General features: G+C 54.1%; 1 protein-coding gene across 1 annotated transcript in view; it reads left to right on the top strand.

Annotated features, from left to right (window-relative positions):
• Positions 1-13,371, top strand: part of AP1M1 (adaptor related protein complex 1 subunit mu 1) — a 36,573-nt gene extending 23,202 nt beyond the window's left edge. Inside the window, exons 6-12 of the mRNA XM_004423001.3 lie at positions 4,199-4,325; positions 5,343-5,485; positions 5,944-6,015; positions 6,671-6,829; positions 11,548-11,673; positions 12,295-12,370; positions 12,491-13,371. Coding sequence (XP_004423058.1) covers positions 4,199-4,325; positions 5,343-5,485; positions 5,944-6,015; positions 6,671-6,829; positions 11,548-11,673; positions 12,295-12,370; positions 12,491-12,513 — 726 coding nt within the window. The 3' untranslated portion in view covers positions 12,514-13,371. The remainder of the gene's footprint in view (positions 1-4,198; positions 4,326-5,342; positions 5,486-5,943; positions 6,016-6,670; positions 6,830-11,547; positions 11,674-12,294; positions 12,371-12,490) is intronic.
• Positions 13,372-16,280: the final 2,909 nt, after the last annotated feature.

Below are 16,280 nucleotides of genomic sequence, written 5' to 3'. Positions count from 1 at the left end.
AACTCAAGAGGAAAAGAATAGTCTACCATATTTACCCAGATATTTTCCATTTCTGTTGCTTTCCCTTCATTCTTGATTTTCCAGGTTTCCTTCTGGAATCATTTCCCTTCCATCTAAAAAGCTTTGTTTCAGCAGTTCTTTCAGAACAGGTCTGCTGGCTACAAATTCCCTTGGTTTTCTTTCATCTGAGAATGTCTTTATTTTGCCTTCATTCCTGAAGGATATTTACACTGGATATCCAATTCTGAGTTGACAGTTCTCTTTTAGCACCTTAAAAATGTGCCACTTCCTTCTAGCTCCACAGTTTCTGATGAGAAATCCACAGTCACTCAAATCCATTTTCCCCTGTAGGTAACACATTGTTTTCTCTGGCTGCTTTCCAGACTTTTTCTTGTCTTTAGTTTTCAGCAGGTGGATTATGATTTGTTAGGTATGAATATCTTTGGATTTCTACTGTTTAGGGTTTCTTGAATCTGTAGATTTAATTCTTTCACCAAACTTGGGATGTTTTCAGCCATTATTTCCTCAAATATAGTTCATTATTTCACTCTTTCTCTTTTCCTTCTGGACTCCAGTGATGTGAACATTAGACCTTTTGTTATTGCCCCACGGGTCCCTGAGGCTCTGTTTATTTTATTCCATTTTTTCTCTCTGTTGTTTAGATTGGATAATTTCCATTGATCTATCTTCAAGTTCACTGCACTTTTCCTACGTTGTTGCCATTCTGCTGTTGAGCCCATCCAGCAAGTTTTTAGTTTAGTTTTTAATTCAAGTTTTTAAGTTTTTATTGTATTTCTCAGTTCTAAAATTTTCCATTTGATTTTCTTCCTATCATCTGTTTCTTTGCTGAGACTTTCTATTTTAACATTTGTTGCAGGAGTGTTTGCAATTTTTATCATAGTTGTTTAAAGTCTTTGTCAGATAATCCCAACACCTGTGTCAGTGTTGGTGTCTGTTGATTGTATTTTCCATGGGAGCTGAAATTTTCGTGGTTCTCTGTATGCTGAATAATTTTAGATTACATCCTGGACTTTTTGAACATTAAGATATAAGGTTCTAGGTCTTATTTAAATTATATGGAAAATGTTGATATTTTTGTTTGAGCTGTCAGTTGACCTAGTTAAACTCTGGCCACAGTTCCAGCCTCCAATCAGTGGGCCATGAGTATCAGTTCAGTTTTCAAAGCCTTCCTGTCATTTGCTATTTGAGTCTGTCCTGAGTACGTGCTGTCTGGGACGGGGCAGTTTGGTTCTCAAGGTCTTTGGCATGCTAATTAGGATCATACTCATGCATGCGCAGTTCTAGAGAGCTGTGGAGACATAAAAACTTAAAGGTGTTGCTTTCCTGAACTCCTCACTCTCTGCTATCTGCCTAGTACTTTCCAGCTGCCTGGGGCTTCCCTTTTTGGTTCTGCAGCCAAAAACTTGGGGCTCTACATCCCCACTTTGCTGTACTTGTCTGTAGTTGGGCCCGAATCCTGGGTTTGCCCCACCCTCTCAGAACAGTAGCTAAATGGCCTGGGGCCTGGGACATGAGAGAACAGAAAAGGGGGGAAAAGGGGGATTTCTGTACTCCTTCTGAGCCGCGGGAGCTCCCCTTCTGGCCCTGGAGCCAGAGCTAGAGGCGTCCGGGCTCTGTCCGCACCCTGCGTCACTTCCACTTACAGGCTTCCTGTGCACTTTCACGTGGCATGGGGGCACTGCTCGTTCGGTGGGCTCTTCCTGGACCCACCTGCTGCGCTTTTCACAGTCTTCTGATAGTTGCCCATGGTCAGTGACAGAGAAAGGGTGGTGCAAGGCAGCCCCATCTCCCTGCGGCCTGCCTGTCTCCGCAGGGAGAGCCGCCTCCCGCTGTCGGGCAGACCCTGGCTGACGCAGCCAGTCCCGTGGTGTGGGTCGCTGAGGTGTGCCTGTTTCTGACCGTTGTGGACGGTGCAGAAATGAGTGTGCTCGTTCATCCTCACATGTGCATTTGGGCATCTCCCTTACTTGGGCAGGATTTCTGGAAGGCTGGGTTTGCAGGCATGGAATTGCTGAGCAGCAATGTTTTCCAAAAAGAGTCTCCTAGTGGACTTAATGAAAATGGATTTGCCTTCTTACTTTTTAAGCCATGGGGCAAGACAGTGGCCTCACTAATTGCATTCCCCTCCTGCCTGAGGACCTTTGTCTGAATTGTTTGCTGAGCCCAGAACACAGCTTCCAGGTGTCCTGGGTGGAAAAGCAAATCCTGGGGAGCACCTTATAAACAGCTGCACAGGAAAGCGCTGGGCGTGCAGGGGTGTCCCAGCTGCAGTGCATCCCTGCACGTGGCTCTGCCCAAGGACCCGCGTTCCTCTATGCACGGGGCAGCTCAAGGTGGGTGTGGACGTCCCAGGCATGTTAGAACACCACCTTGCTAAGTCTGATGGCAGAGCTGACAGCCTCCAGAGTCAACATCGGCCTCCAGATTCTGCAAGTCCGGATGTAGTGGTGTACTTAAGCGGCTGATACCTCCCTCGGCAAATATCTCTTCCACCCCCGACCGGAGGAAGGCACTGGCTTTGGGCCATCGTTCACACCTCAGCTGAGAAGCCAGCCCCATCCTGGTTGCTGCCCACAGGGCCCAGATTAGCCTGTGGGCTGCTTGGCTTTTCTGCTCTACTTCCTGGGCCTTCCTTCCCAGCGTTCTTGACCTCATGTGTTAGTTACAGAGGTCTGTGCAGTCCCAACTGCCCAAGGGGGTGACAGCTCGCCAGAGAAGGGGATCTAGGGGCAGTCACAGTCAGGGGAAGTGCAGAGTGCCCCACAGAGTAAGGTGGGTGGGAGTGACAGCCAGCAGGGGCCCATGTCTGCAGAGCTCGCTCAGTGCCTGCTGCCCTAGGCGCTGTCCCTGTGCTGGACCTGCAGCGGGCAGCTTGGCACAGCGCCCACCAGAGGGGGATGGAGACGGACAGACAGGCAGACAGGACTGACGAGAGGCAGAAGAGGAGGCAGCTGCTGTGTGCTGTGGGGTCAGGGAGCTGCCTGCTGGGGTAAGGACAACAAGAAGCCAGTGTGGCCAGAGTGCATGTAGTGAGCACCGGGAGGTGACGGAGCCAGACCCTGCAGGACCTTCTCTCCTGTTTCATGCCTTTCTGGGGGTCATCATCCACTTGGTACGTCAGTTCTCAGCTGTCCCCAGAGGCAAAGGGCTTTTGTGTATGCACGGGGTGCTTTCTAGACACTCCAGTTAAAGACAGGACAAAAAAGATGTTTTTGCTTCTCTGCAGAAATAGGAAGCTTAGGCCCTTCCCCACATGAGCATGGCTGGCTCCTCCGAGAAGTGGCGTGTGTGGCCCCAGGGCCTCTGAGTTTGCAGCCCTCAGTCTCGCTTGCTGGTGTGGACGTGGCCTCTTGCAGAGTGGCGCCATAGGGTGGTGGTCAGAGCTGTGACCCCAGCGCCTCTGCTAGCCACTGTGTGCCCTCAGTGCGCGGTCTTCCCTCTATGCCTCAGTGTCCTCATCTCTGAAATGGACCCGAGGAGAGGTGTTCCAGCAGCCTGGCTCCCTCAGGACAGTCTCAGGGTTGCCTGTTGGCCTGCTGTGATTTGTAACCACACTCCCACATGCCTCCTGGTTTGCACATGAGTCACGGGGTCTCCCCAGGCACAGTCCTGCCTCAGGCTGTTGAGGAGCACCGAGAGCAGCACCTAGCACAGAGGAGCTGCTCAGTTGGTGCTCACTGCTGGGCTGTGTCTGTTCAAGTGTCTTGTTGTTTGGGGTCAGTGGTCATCAGACTTCAGGGCAGCCCTGAGGAGCAGGGAGTGGTGAGGGCCCAGGAGACTTGTCTGTAACAAGCTGTAGGGTATGGAGAAACAGATCTTGAGAAAAGGGCCCAGTGAGTGAGCACGTGGCCTGGGGGGCAGACTCGTCACATGGCTGAGCCACGAGGTCTGCCCCAGGCATTAGGATCTCCTCGGAGGGAGCGGAGCCTGGGAGAGAGCCCTCAGGTGGGATTCCAGGCATAGGTCAGCAAGCCCATCCATGAGGGAGGAGCCGTGTGGCCGGAGGCCTGGAGGGGCGCCCGTGAGTGTCTGCCCCACTGGCCCGGCTCTGCCTTCTCAGCTCAGGGGCCAGGGAGAAGGGCATCGAGGGTGGGGGTGGCAGGAGGGTCTCGCAGCATGGTGGGGGACAGTGGCTGGTGAGCAGGGCCTCCCCTCACACCCGCCCTGCCGCCCCCAGGTCAGTGCCAACGGCAACGTGCTACGCAGCGAGATCGTGGGCTCCATCAAGATGCGGGTGTTCCTCTCGGGCATGCCTGAGCTGCGCCTGGGCCTCAACGACAAGGTCCTCTTCGACAACACTGGCCGTGAGTACCCCGCCTGCTGGAGGCTGCCTCCTCCGCGCTGGATTAGAGCGGAGGGCGTGTCTGCCTGTGCGGTGAGCAGGCTGAGCTCAGGCACTTGGTTTAGAAACATTGTCACATTGTTTATAAGACACCGTGAAGATGAATAAATGCACACCTGGGCACAGAAGACCCAGGAGAATGAAGACCCTGAGGTCAAGTCCCCTCGTCGCCCCCGGGCCAAGCACTCGGAGGGTCACACGGCAGGTCCTCTAGCCCCCTGCATGTGGTGACGTCACTGCAGGCCTCGGGGTCAGGCCTCACCCTCTCCCTTCTGGGCCACTTGCTGCCCTCGCCTCGGGCAAACAGCTGGGTCTGGGCTGTTGGAAGGCCACATGCAGTGGTTGGAGCTCTCACCACTGGCCTGGGTGTTGCACTGCCCATACTGGGACAAGGAGAGAGTGGCCTCGGGCCCAGAGTTGGTGGGGCTCCGTGTTCGCAAACTGGACCACCTGCCTCCCGGCCCACCACAGGCCCCGCAGTGGGGAGCCGTGGCCTCTGTTGTCATAGTTATATCTGCAAGGGCGGTAGTGAGGGCTTCGCAGGCATTAGCCTGCAGGGTGGCTCACCTCCCAGGGCTGGGCCCGTCCTGCATGGCCCCTCTGTGGGGTGGGAAACCAAGACAGGACCTTCAGGGAGTCCCGAGCCATCACCATACATCCCTAGCCGGGAGTCATTCAGCAAACGTGTCCCAAGCAGCAACCCTAGCTGGGCCCTGGGCTGGCTGTTGGGGACTCAGAGTGAACCAGGCTGACTAGCCCTGCCCTCAGCACATGCCCAGAGTCAGTCATGGGCCCTCCAGGGGGCGAGGAGGGATGGGGGAGGTTGTCTTGCCACCAGCCCCCTTGGTGTTTGTGGTCCAAGTTGCTCTCGCAGATTTGGGGGGCAGCTCTGCTCTGCCAGGGATGGGCCCCGGGCAGTGGAGTGTTGCTGAGAAAGTCACCGGAGGGCCTGTGGCCTGTCCCTCTCCCCTCCCCTCAGGTGGCAAAAGCAAGTCAGTGGAGCTGGAGGACGTGAAGTTCCACCAGTGCGTGCGGCTCTCGCGCTTCGAGAACGACCGCACCATCTCCTTCATCCCGCCTGACGGCGAGTTCGAGCTCATGTCCTACCGCCTCAACACCCACGTGAGTGTGCCAGCCACAGCCGAGAGGGCCCTGGGTGGGTCTCACCCAGCAGGTGGCCGGGAGGCTGCCCCTGGTGGAGCGGTCCTGCACAGGGGGTCATGTCCACGAGGTGACGCCAGGGCGGGCGCAGCTCCCATGGGCTGCCCGGGCTCCCAGGAGCCCGTGTTTGACAACGCGGAGGCTCCGAATTTGCTGAGGGGCCAGACCCCCTTGGGCACCCCTGCCACTTTCCAGGCAGCCCCAGCAGAGCAACCCGGTGATGTTTTCTGCATTTTCATAGAGGCCCTCGGTCTCTCTGCTCTGACCTGTCCTGGCGCCAGCTGTGGACTCCTCCGAGAGCCCCCCGCAGCGGTGGGCTGGGCTCACAACTCAGCACATGGGCTTATGCCCCGGGTTTCTCCTCTGTGAAGCAGGGCTTTGTGAAACAGACATGTGAGCCACCTGCACTCTCCCCACAGGTCAAGCCCTTGATATGGATCGAGTCCGTGATCGAGAAGCATTCCCACAGCCGCATCGAGTACATGATCAAGGTATGTGCACGTCCTGCACGTGGTGTCAGCCTGCAGGCGTGGGGCGGGCGGATGGGAGTGTTGGGCGGCCCTGCCGGGTGAGGGCGTTCCCGTGTCTCTGGCCTGTCCAGACCTTTAGTGCAGAGTCCTAACCCGGGCTGGGGCTGCCATGGGCTCTGAGACCCTTGTCCTGAGGGATGAGGGCCGTGGCTGCCATCCGTGCTGCTCACTGTGAGCTCAGATGCAAGAGTAGGCCCAGGGCACAGAGAGGAGACGTGCTGCCCAGGTCCTGGATGCGGCCACGTGACAGCAGCCTGTGGCCAGGCATCCAGGAAGGCTGCTGCCTGCCAGGTGGAGCAGTCCTGCCACTCAGCGACCCCATCTATCCCAGGCCAGCCCTGGTGACACAGGCATGGTCCCAGGAGGCCAGGGCCAGGCCAGAGGGAGGGATGGGAGCCCCAAAGGCTGAGGGGACAGGAGGGCAGAGACTGAACTTTCAGAGTTGGGCACAGGGAGAATCTCGGAGGGCAAGAGAGGGCACGGGCAGTGCCTGGAGAGCTGGGGGTCCCATAGGCCAGGCCAAGGGGTGCATGGTCCTGTGGGGGCAGGCTGGGTGAGGGCTGGGCTGTATTACCCTCGCCATCCACAATCTTGGCTGCATTGGCCTTGTCTCCAGGCCAAGAGCCAGTTCAAGAGGCGGTCAACGGCCAACAACGTGGAGATCCACATCCCCGTGCCCAATGACGCCGACTCACCCAAGTTCAAGACGACGGTGGGGAGCGTCAAGTGGGTGCCTGAGAACAGTGAGATCGTGTGGTCCATTAAGTCCTTCCCGGTGAGCACCCTTCTCGGTGGGGAGCCCCCCTCCAGACTCCCGCCCATACCCCACCTGCTCCCTGTGCCCGTCACAATGCAGCTGAGCCTTGAGATGGGGCACAGGACCAGGATCCCCACCTGGGGCTTCTGGGAGGGTCAGGAGGGAGGGTGGATGGAGAGCCAAGGAGCTGGCCAGGCATGGAGGGACAACTGGAGCCTTCTGGGAGAGCAGAGGCAGGCTCCAGCCTCGAGGGCCCTCTACCTCCCTCTTCTTTGTGAACCTGCCTGTCTTCGGTGTCAGGGCAGCGCCCCTCCCTCCTTCCCTCCCACCCTCCTGCTTTCCCTCTCTCACGCTCTGGTCCAGAACTCAGCTTCCCTCCCTACCTCAAGGTGGAGCACCAGGGGCTTCAGGAATCCAGCACCAGCTCCGGGATGGAGCGCACTGTGTGCCCTGTGCCACTTGGCCCCTGGTGTGGCTGCCTGGCTTGTGTTCAGATTTCGAGTGCTTGAGTCTGGGCCTGCGGGAGCAGTGCCCAGAGAGGCAGGAAGGCGGGTGCGCACACCCGCTGCCGTCCTCTCGTTGTAAACAAGGTGGGACTCCTTTTCTGACGTCTGAGGGCCATTTGCGTTTCTTTCTCTGGAGACCATAGTCACTGTCCCTTGCTCATTTTCTGTCGGGGTTGGTTGTTTTCCTCTTAGTTTCCCAGAGCTCTTTACATATGGGCAAGATTAGTACTTTTTCTTTGATATAAGTCAGAAATTGTTTTCTTGAGTTTGGTGTTTGTCTTGTGACTTTGCTTCTGGTGTGTTTGCTGTGTGACCTTTTTTGAGTGCTTCTCTGTTTTATTGTTGTTTAACGTAGTCAGATTTCACTGTCTTTTTCTTTTATTGTGTCTGGATTATAAGTCATGCTTTGAAAGGCTTCCCCATCACCAGCTATAAAGGAATTCGCCCATGTTTGCTTCTAGGACCTGTACAACGGGGTTTTCCACCTTAGAGTTCAGGTCCTTTCAGAGCACAGTCTGGTAAATGGGGTGAAGTACAGATCGAATTTTATCTTTTTCCAAATGGCTATCCAGTTTCGTAACCTCATTTACTAAAAAGTCCACCTTTCCCCCAGTGGTTTGAAATGCCACATGGATCAATCATCAAATTTTCATGTGGCATTAGGTCTCTTTCTGAATGGCCTCCTGTCTGTCTGTCCTTGCAACAAGGCCACATTTTAACTCGGGGCTTTAGTCTGTGTTTCAGCGTCTGCTGGGGCCAGCACCCCGCCGCCCCTGAACTCGCCCCAACCCCACTGTTTGTCTGTTTCCTAGTGATTCCTGCTTGTTTCGTTTTCATTATGAATTTTAGAATCAGTTTGTCTGCACTAAATGTATAAGTTAGCTGGGAAGAATTTACACTTTTATGAGGCTGAGTTATCCTCTCCAGTAGCTTTGTCCCAGACTCACCTTTGTGCCTTTTGGGAATGTTTTGCTGTTAACCTTGTATACCTCACATGGGCTTTCCTATAGTTTAAAAAGTACTTCTATTGAAGTATAATGTGCAGAAAAGTACACAAATGAAATGTGAACAACTCGATGAGTTTCCTCAGAGTGATCACACCCGTGTGTCTGGACTCAGATAAAACCACAGAACGCTTCCCACTCCCAGGAGCTCCCAAGGCCCATCGCCAATTTTGCACGTTTCTCATTCAATTTTTAGGTCAATGTTTTGGGAAATGGGGTCTTCTCTCCCGTTATATCTTCCACCAGGTCACTAATGTTTGTGTGGTAGTTTTATGTCCTGGTACCTTACTGAATTTTTTGTTTGTGGTAGTTTTTCTTTTGATTCTCATGGATTTTTAGATATTCTTTCGTATCATTTGCAGCCAGATGCAGTTTTCCCTTTTCTTCTCCTGTTCTTGGGCATCCAATGGCTTCTGGCCTCTCCTTGCTTCGGCTGCTGTCTGCAGGGCCTGTACGGGTGGTGGGGGTGGCTCCCGGCCTTGCCCGTGACTGGGCCTGCCAGGCTTTCCCTCCAAGTGCAGTGCTGCTGGGCCGTGGGCTCGCTGCAGTCCCACTCCACTGTGTTTTAGCACAAATGGGTGACACATTTAGCCAAGCACCTCTTCAGTGTCTCTGTCAGTTCAGATCTGTTAATGGGGTGGGTCTTGAACCACCCCTGCATTCTGGTAAGCTCCACCTGATCATGCTGTATTTTCTTTGTCATGGGCCATCAGATTCTGTTGGTTAACACTGGATGTAGGATTTTTACATTGATATTCATAACTGAGGTTAGATTTTTTTTTGGCACAATCTCTATCAAGTATCAATGTTATACCTGTTTCATAGTTTTTTTGTCTCCCTCTTCCGTGCTGCAGAACAGTTGACGTAGCCTTGAGATCACCTGGTCTTGAGAGGAGTGATAGGATCCGGCTGTGTGGTCACCTGGATCTCTGCCACTTTCTCTCGCTCTTCTGTGGAAATTAGGCCATTTAGATTTCTGTTTCTGTTGGAGTCAGTTTGGGTAAATTACATTTTCCTAAAGTTATCCATCCTAACCAGGTTTTCAGATTTGTCTACACAAAGTTGTAAAAAGTGTTCTTTTTTTTCCTTTATCTTATGACAGTTACTTCTCCCTTGTTATTTCTTATTTTGCGTGTTTGTGCCTTCTTTTTTCCTTGATAAGGTTACCTAGTGGTTTGCCTATTTTTTTTCCAGATTTGCTTTTAGTTTATTTGCTGTATTATTTTCCCATTTTCTAAGTCTTTAATTTTAATTTCTTAGTCCTTTCTTTGTTCTAATTCTAATTTTTCGTTAGATATTTTAATTCAATTATTTGGTTTTTAAATTTGTATTGATATAAATATTTAAGCCACAAATGTTCCTCTGAGCCCTGTCTGAACTGTATAACCCATAGATTCTGACATGTAATATTTGATATCATTATTATCTAGAAATTCTGTAATCAAATAGAGAGTTGGTTGGGTTTTTTTTAAACTTCCTGATGGAAAGGCCTTTTGTTTTCCTTTTTTTCCTCACTATAGATTTGGTGCAGTGGGGCCAGAGAAGGTTATTCATACTGTTTCTGCTTTTAGAATTTATTGAACTGTTTGTCATGTGCTGATATAAGGTCAGAGTTTGTAAATATCCCATGAGCACTTGAGAAGAAGATAAGGCCTCTGTCATTGGGGCAGAGAATTTGACACATGTGCCCACGAGGTCTGCCATTATGCTGTGACCATATCGCCAGATAGAGAGCTGGGCCAGCTCTGCCTTCCTCTGATTCCCTTCGCATCTCTTATAGCATCTGTGTAATAAAAGTTGCTGCCATGTTATTTGGTGTGTAGAGACTCGTACTATATATCGTCCCTGTGGACCATAGGGTTGTGGCCTGTCCTCTGTGCACCTGTAATTCTTGCCCTGCATCCTCCCCTGTGGCAGCAGCCCCCTCCTCTGTTTTGTTTGCCGTTGGCTGACACCCCTTCACCCGTTCTTCCTACTGGTCTAGCCTTTCTCACTCTGCTTTTGCAGCATAGGGTTGGGGTTTGGTCTGTGAGCCCACCTGTAAGTCTCTCTCATTAGCAAGAGGATTAAACCCATTTCCATTGACCTGACCAACACCAGGTGAGCGTGCCGACTTCCCCTGCTAGGCCTCGGCTCGGCGTGTCTTTGGCTTCCGTTTCCCCTCTCCTTGCAGGGCTCAGGTCCTTGTTCTGTACACAGGCTGGTGGAGCTGGTCTGTTCCTTTGGTGCCGCTCTTTGTGCTGCTGAGACTACATTATTCTCCCCTCATTGTCCCATAGTCTTTACTCAGCACCTGTCACTCACTCAGGCAGAGTCTTCACTCTCGCACTGGCCCTGGCAGCGATGAGCAGAGACTGACCACTCACTCCAGCCCAGGGAGGGGAGCTTGAGTGCAGCTCTGAGCCCTGGCAAGGACAGCCCCTGCTCTGGGGTAGAAGCAGCCCTGGTTGGCAGCCACTCCTGCTGCTAGGGCCCTGGGGGTCAGAGACCACGGTGTCCCAGGGGTGACGAGGGCTGTGCTCCCATCCTCCATGTGAGATGCAGTGGGCACTCGGGGAACTAGGCCAAGCCCCCTCACCTCCTCATGGCCAGGACTCGGGTTCCTGTCGTCCCTGGCCCTGCTCTGACCCCATCTCTAGCGTCACTGCTCAGCTTCTGGGGCCAGACCACCACCTTACGTACCCTTCGGGAGCAGAACACGGGGCCCACTTGGTCAGCCCCAGCCACAGTCTCTTACTTTAGTTACCTCTCCCGGCCGCCATCCTGCGTTGTGACATTTCCCTCTTCCCTTCGCATAGCATCCTGACACTGGGCACGTGGGTTGTTCACTCGGACTCTGGCCTGGCAGGTGGGCCTTGTCCCACGGCAGCCTGCACCTGTCTGTACACGCCCTCCCTCCCTCTTCTTCCTTCCCAAGGCCCATAGATCTCCCTTTCCCTGAAGCAACTAGTCTTATCTCCGTGGCAGCTTATGAAACTTTCTCTTGATCCTTAGAATCCACCGATTTCCCCAGCAGGGCCTCCAGTCTGCCCAGTGGGGCTGGTGGGGGAGTCCATGAGGCCTGGAGGATAAGTGTGTTAGGGGAGCCAAGCGCTGGGCAGCTGCAGGCCACACGAGAAGGGGCTTGGTGGCTGGGCTAGTAGCCCAGCATTCTTCAGGGGCAGCTGTTGGCCGAGCTGGGCCGCGGCCTTGGCCTGACTGTCTGCACCCTCGTCTGCAATCCCAGGGTGGCAAGGAGTACCTGATGCGGGCCCACTTCGGCCTGCCCAGTGTGGAGGCAGAGGACAAGGAGGGCAAGCCACCGATCAGCGTCAAGTTCGAGATCCCCTACTTCACTACCTCTGGCATCCAGGTGCGTGCAGCCAGGACTGCGGGGCCCCGGAGCAGACGTGGACAGGCCCCGCGGGACCTCACAGGGTGTCAGTCCAGGCTCAGAGGGTTGCAGGTGACAGACATCAACGCAGCCAGAAAAGGGTGCTAGTTGGCTTGTGCCCGGGCCCTGCAGTGCTGCCCCAGCTCTGCCTGTCTCCACGCCTGGCCTGGGCCCTGAGGAAGGAGGCCCACATTACCTCCTCAGACCTGACCCTGTGCTTCCACTCTAAGCTTGGAGACTTAGTCCCTGAAACCAGAGTTTGAGCCTCTAAAATCCACACACTTGCCAATACGGGGCCTGTTTTCCTGGGCACGTGGGCGTGCGGAAAATCTGCAAGGTGAGAGAATTCTGGACCCCTTCTCCAGGACTCTGCTAGAGGGCCGTGCCTGGAGCGCACATCCTCCCTCTGGGCACATCTCGCAGCAGCGGCTCCACCCTCCCACAGCCTTGGCATTGTGCAGACAGATCAGGGCCCTTTGTCCTCCCTCGCCCCTGAGGCCCGTGCTCACTTGCTCCTTGTCACGGTCCTGGGAGGAGGGATTAAGGGGGGACCAGGAGGGGAGCATATGCATGTTCAGGGCCCTGGTCCCTCTGTCCCAGGTGCGCTACCTGAAGATCATCGAGAAGAGTGGCTACCAGGCCCTGCCGTGGGTCCGTTACATCACTCAGAACGGAGGTGCGTTGGCCTACCCTGCGTTAGGGTGGGCAGTGGGGAGGTTCTGAGAGGGTCAGGGTGGTGCTCACAGAGCGGCCCCAGGGTGCAGAGCAGACAGCGTGGCCTCCCTCCCTCCCCTAGATTACCAGCTCCGGACCCAGTGAGGGCTGCGACGGCCACGCCCCCACCCCAGCGCTGGGGCTCCTGGTGGAAGCACCTGCCAAGCCTGCCAGAAGGAGGGGCCCCTGGTCACTGGCCACCCTCCCAGCAACGCCCAGGGACCCTCCTTCTCCAGGCGCACCTGCTCTGCCGTCGTCACTCTCGTCTCTGAAGTCCCTTCTCCCAGAAGAGGCTTGTCTTGTCTCTTGTCTCTCCCTGAGTCAGTTTGTGGGGAAGGAAACAAAATCTTTCCCTCCAGAGATCAAACACAGCCTCTGTGCTGTTTAGCTCCCAGGCACTAGAAAGATGGGGAAACACTCCCCAGACCGCTGGCTGCACGCGGCATCTGGCTGGGCTCTTGGGGCCGCCGTCTTGTTCCTGTTCTGTTGAATGTTGTAGGTTCTTGGATGTTTCTAGGTTTTGTCTTGTTCATTCGTTGATGTTTACGTGTATCTCTCTGTCCGCGCCCTTTGGCCCTTCATCCTGAAGCCCTCAGGCGATACTTAGCGAGGACAGGGCCTCTTGCCTCCTCGCCCTCCTCCCTGCTGAGGCCAACATTGGGTCACCCTCCCACATCGGGCCAGAACCTGGCATTTTCATCGGTAGCTGCAGCTTCTGGCTGCTTCTTGGAGGTTCCTGGCCTGGACCCATGGGCTTCGAGGGAGGCACCTTCCCAGGGCAGCCAGTGCCATGCGCTACTGTCACTCAGCCACATTGGTGTTTGTCCCACAGGGGAAGTGGGGTCCATGGAGGCCGCTGGCCCTGGAGGGTGCGGGGCACGGGCCATCCACGACTGTGCTTGGTCCCCCCACCCTGTCTGTGTTCGTGTCATGGTTACATTAAATTCCATTAATTAAACGTGAGGCCTGCCCTCCCTCTGGTGCACCACGGTGCCAACTCTTCCTGGGTGACCAGCGACAGGTGCGGGGCTCACGTGGCTTCATCACCAACCTGCCATGTGGCCCACACGGTGTCACTGGCTTCTGGCACCTCTGCCTCCCCAGGTGAAGACGGGAACAAGGAGTCAGTGGGATGACGGAGCCATTGCACTGGACCGTCAGGGCCGCCCTCCTGAGGGCCATGCAGGCCAGTTCCTTCCCTCTCACCTGAGGTGACTGTCGCGACCCCAACCTTAAAATCACCAGCAGCGTGGCCCCATCCCTCCCGACCCGGTGCCTTCCTCAGAGTTGTCCTCATGCCAGCGGCCTCAGCAGCCGCTTTGAGCTCACTAGAAATGCAGTTCACAGGCCCACCTGCCGAGGCAGAGTCTCTGGGGATGGGGCCCAGAAGACTGGTTATAGGCTCTGCAGCTAATTTTCATCGGCAGCTGCAGCTTCTGGCTGCTGCTTGGAGGTTCCTGGCCTGGACCCACGGGCTTTGAGGGAGGCACCTCGAAGGCACCATACACACGCTGGAGTATGAGAACCACTGCCTGGTCCATAGCTGTCGGGTGGGCACCTGGTCATGGTGGGCGCATGGGCAGGAGGTGCCTGGTCTTCCCACCGCAGGCAGCTATACTCCCACCCTTGCCCCTCCAACGCTGATGGCCCTGCCCGGCCCACCCCCTCTTGCCTCTAAGGGCCTCTCCTCCCTCTCCTGTATCACCAGGCTCCCCCTTGGAGGTCTAGTGGGCATCGGCCCTAGTGGAATCTTGACCTTCCACTGGCATGGAGTAAGGGATGCTGCCCCAGCCCAGGGCTAAGGCCAAAGCCTGTGGGGGCCCTTTGATGCCCCACCCCTCACCACCCACACCTACATCCACAGCAAGTCCTGATGGCCTCCCTCCAAAAGACCCTGGAGCCCGCCCCATTCTCCATCCTCACTGCCACCCCTGGAGGCCAAGCTCCAGCCTCCAGAGCCCCACGGGACAGAGTGGTCACCCACAGTGCAGAGCAGGGCCTCTCTTCCCAGCAAGGTTGGGGACAGTGTTAACTGCAAGCCCTCCCATAAACACAGAAATGCATAAAGTGAAGTAAATGTACCCAGCTGAGCCCTTGAGAAAGCCGGGGGCCTGCACAGGCCCCCCCAGAGGAAGCAGGGCACCGGAGAAATAGCAGGAGCCGGAGCTGCTCTCACTCCCGGAGCAAGAGGTTCGGGTTTAAGGGCTGGGGCAGAGGGGCCTTTGGGCCTTGGAGGCTGCTGAAATGCAGAGCAGACGCCTACGTGAAGCTGCGATCTGAGGAGGGTCGTAGGCAGAGTCACAGAGGACAGGGGGACTAGAAAAGCTGTTTGCCCTCTGGCCCTGGGAGCCAGAAAGTGCTGTTGACTCTCTTGGCTGGAGATCTGGTGGCGAAAACGTCTCCCCTGAAGTCTTGCAACCACTGGTGTAGAACTGAAATGTACACTATGTCCATGGTCTGGAGACACCCGAACTGAAACACTTATGAAACAGAACCTCTCTGGAGGAGCATGAGTCCAAGGTCCTCGCATTCAGAGCCACCCGAAACCCAAAATTACAAAACACAGGTGAGTGTCAGCAGGGTCAGACCCTCAAGACCTTCATTCAAGAGGCTTATCAGACATATAATATGCAGTAAATACATTCCGAGTGGTTAAAGGCAAGCAAAGGACTCACGTTTAGAGAAGAACCAATGGACTCTTGCAACATCTAACAAGGCAAATAGTCTGTGTACAAATTATATAAATAACTACAAATCAGAGAAAGTGCCCAAAAGAAAAATGGGCAAAGTGTGAACAAACAGTCCTGAGAAGAGAAAATACAAATGGCAATAAACATGAAGAGATGTTCAACCTTGTAATAATTAAGGAAATGAGTGAAGACCACAATTAGGTGCTATTTCATGCTCATCAGACTGGCAGGGGAAAAAACTAAAATGTCTGACACACCATTTACAGGCATACCTCGGAGAGACCGCTGCAATACTGCAAATGTTGCAATAGAGTGAGGCACACAAACCTGATTTCCCAGGGCATGTAAAAGTTATGTTGACACCATCCTGTAGTCTACTGAGTGTGCAATAGCATTATGTCTAGAAAACAACATACACACCTTAATCAAAAAATACTTCACTGCCAAAAAATGCCAACTATCATCTGAGCCTTCAGTGAGTCGTAATCTTTGTGCTGGTGAGGGTCTTGTAAAAACACGATATCTGTGAAGCGTGGTAAAGCAACAGGCAGTGAGACGAGGTGTGGCTGTGTCAGTGGACGAGCAGCGCTACAGAACGTGTCCATGCTGCTAGTGGTTGTATCACTTAATGGAATCGCTTTCTTAAATGGGCACAGCCAGCAAAGTTAAGGTTGCGTTTACTGCAGAGAGCAGTCTCATTTCTAGATAGAGACTCTCCACCCTTTCAAGTGGGTTCTGCAGGAGACATGATGTCCTGAGGCCTCTCGTTCATAGTAAATTAACTTCTTTCCTACACATCCAGAATGAACTACCTAGGTACCACCTGTGGAAAAGTTGAAGCAACAGGCCCTGAAATAATTTTCTGTATGGCAGACTTCTTCCACGGAATTATAGTTGAGGAAAGCCCTAACCCTCCTCAACACGTGTGTGAAGAAATGTCACGTGTTCGGTAACACTCACAGCAGTGTAGATTATCATAGCAAAAAATCGGAAACCAGGGCTAGCCCTGTGGCCTAGTGGTTAAGTTCAGTGCGCTCTGCTTCAGCAGCCCGGGTTCCTGGGTTCGGATCCTGGGTGTGGACCTACACCACTCTTCAGTGGCTGTGCTGTGGCAGTGAACCACATACAAAATAGAGGAAGACTGGCACAAGTGTTAGCTCAGGGCAAATCTTCCTCACCAAA

The sequence above is a fragment of the Ceratotherium simum genome, chromosome 18, assembly GCF_057802395.1.
Source record: "Ceratotherium simum simum isolate JZ-2026a chromosome 18, ASM5780239v1, whole genome shotgun sequence".
In the NCBI taxonomy this organism is placed as follows: domain Eukaryota; kingdom Metazoa; phylum Chordata; class Mammalia; order Perissodactyla; family Rhinocerotidae; genus Ceratotherium; species Ceratotherium simum.
Note: the sequence above shows the minus strand (reverse complement) of the source record. Positions and strands in the feature narration are given on the sequence as shown.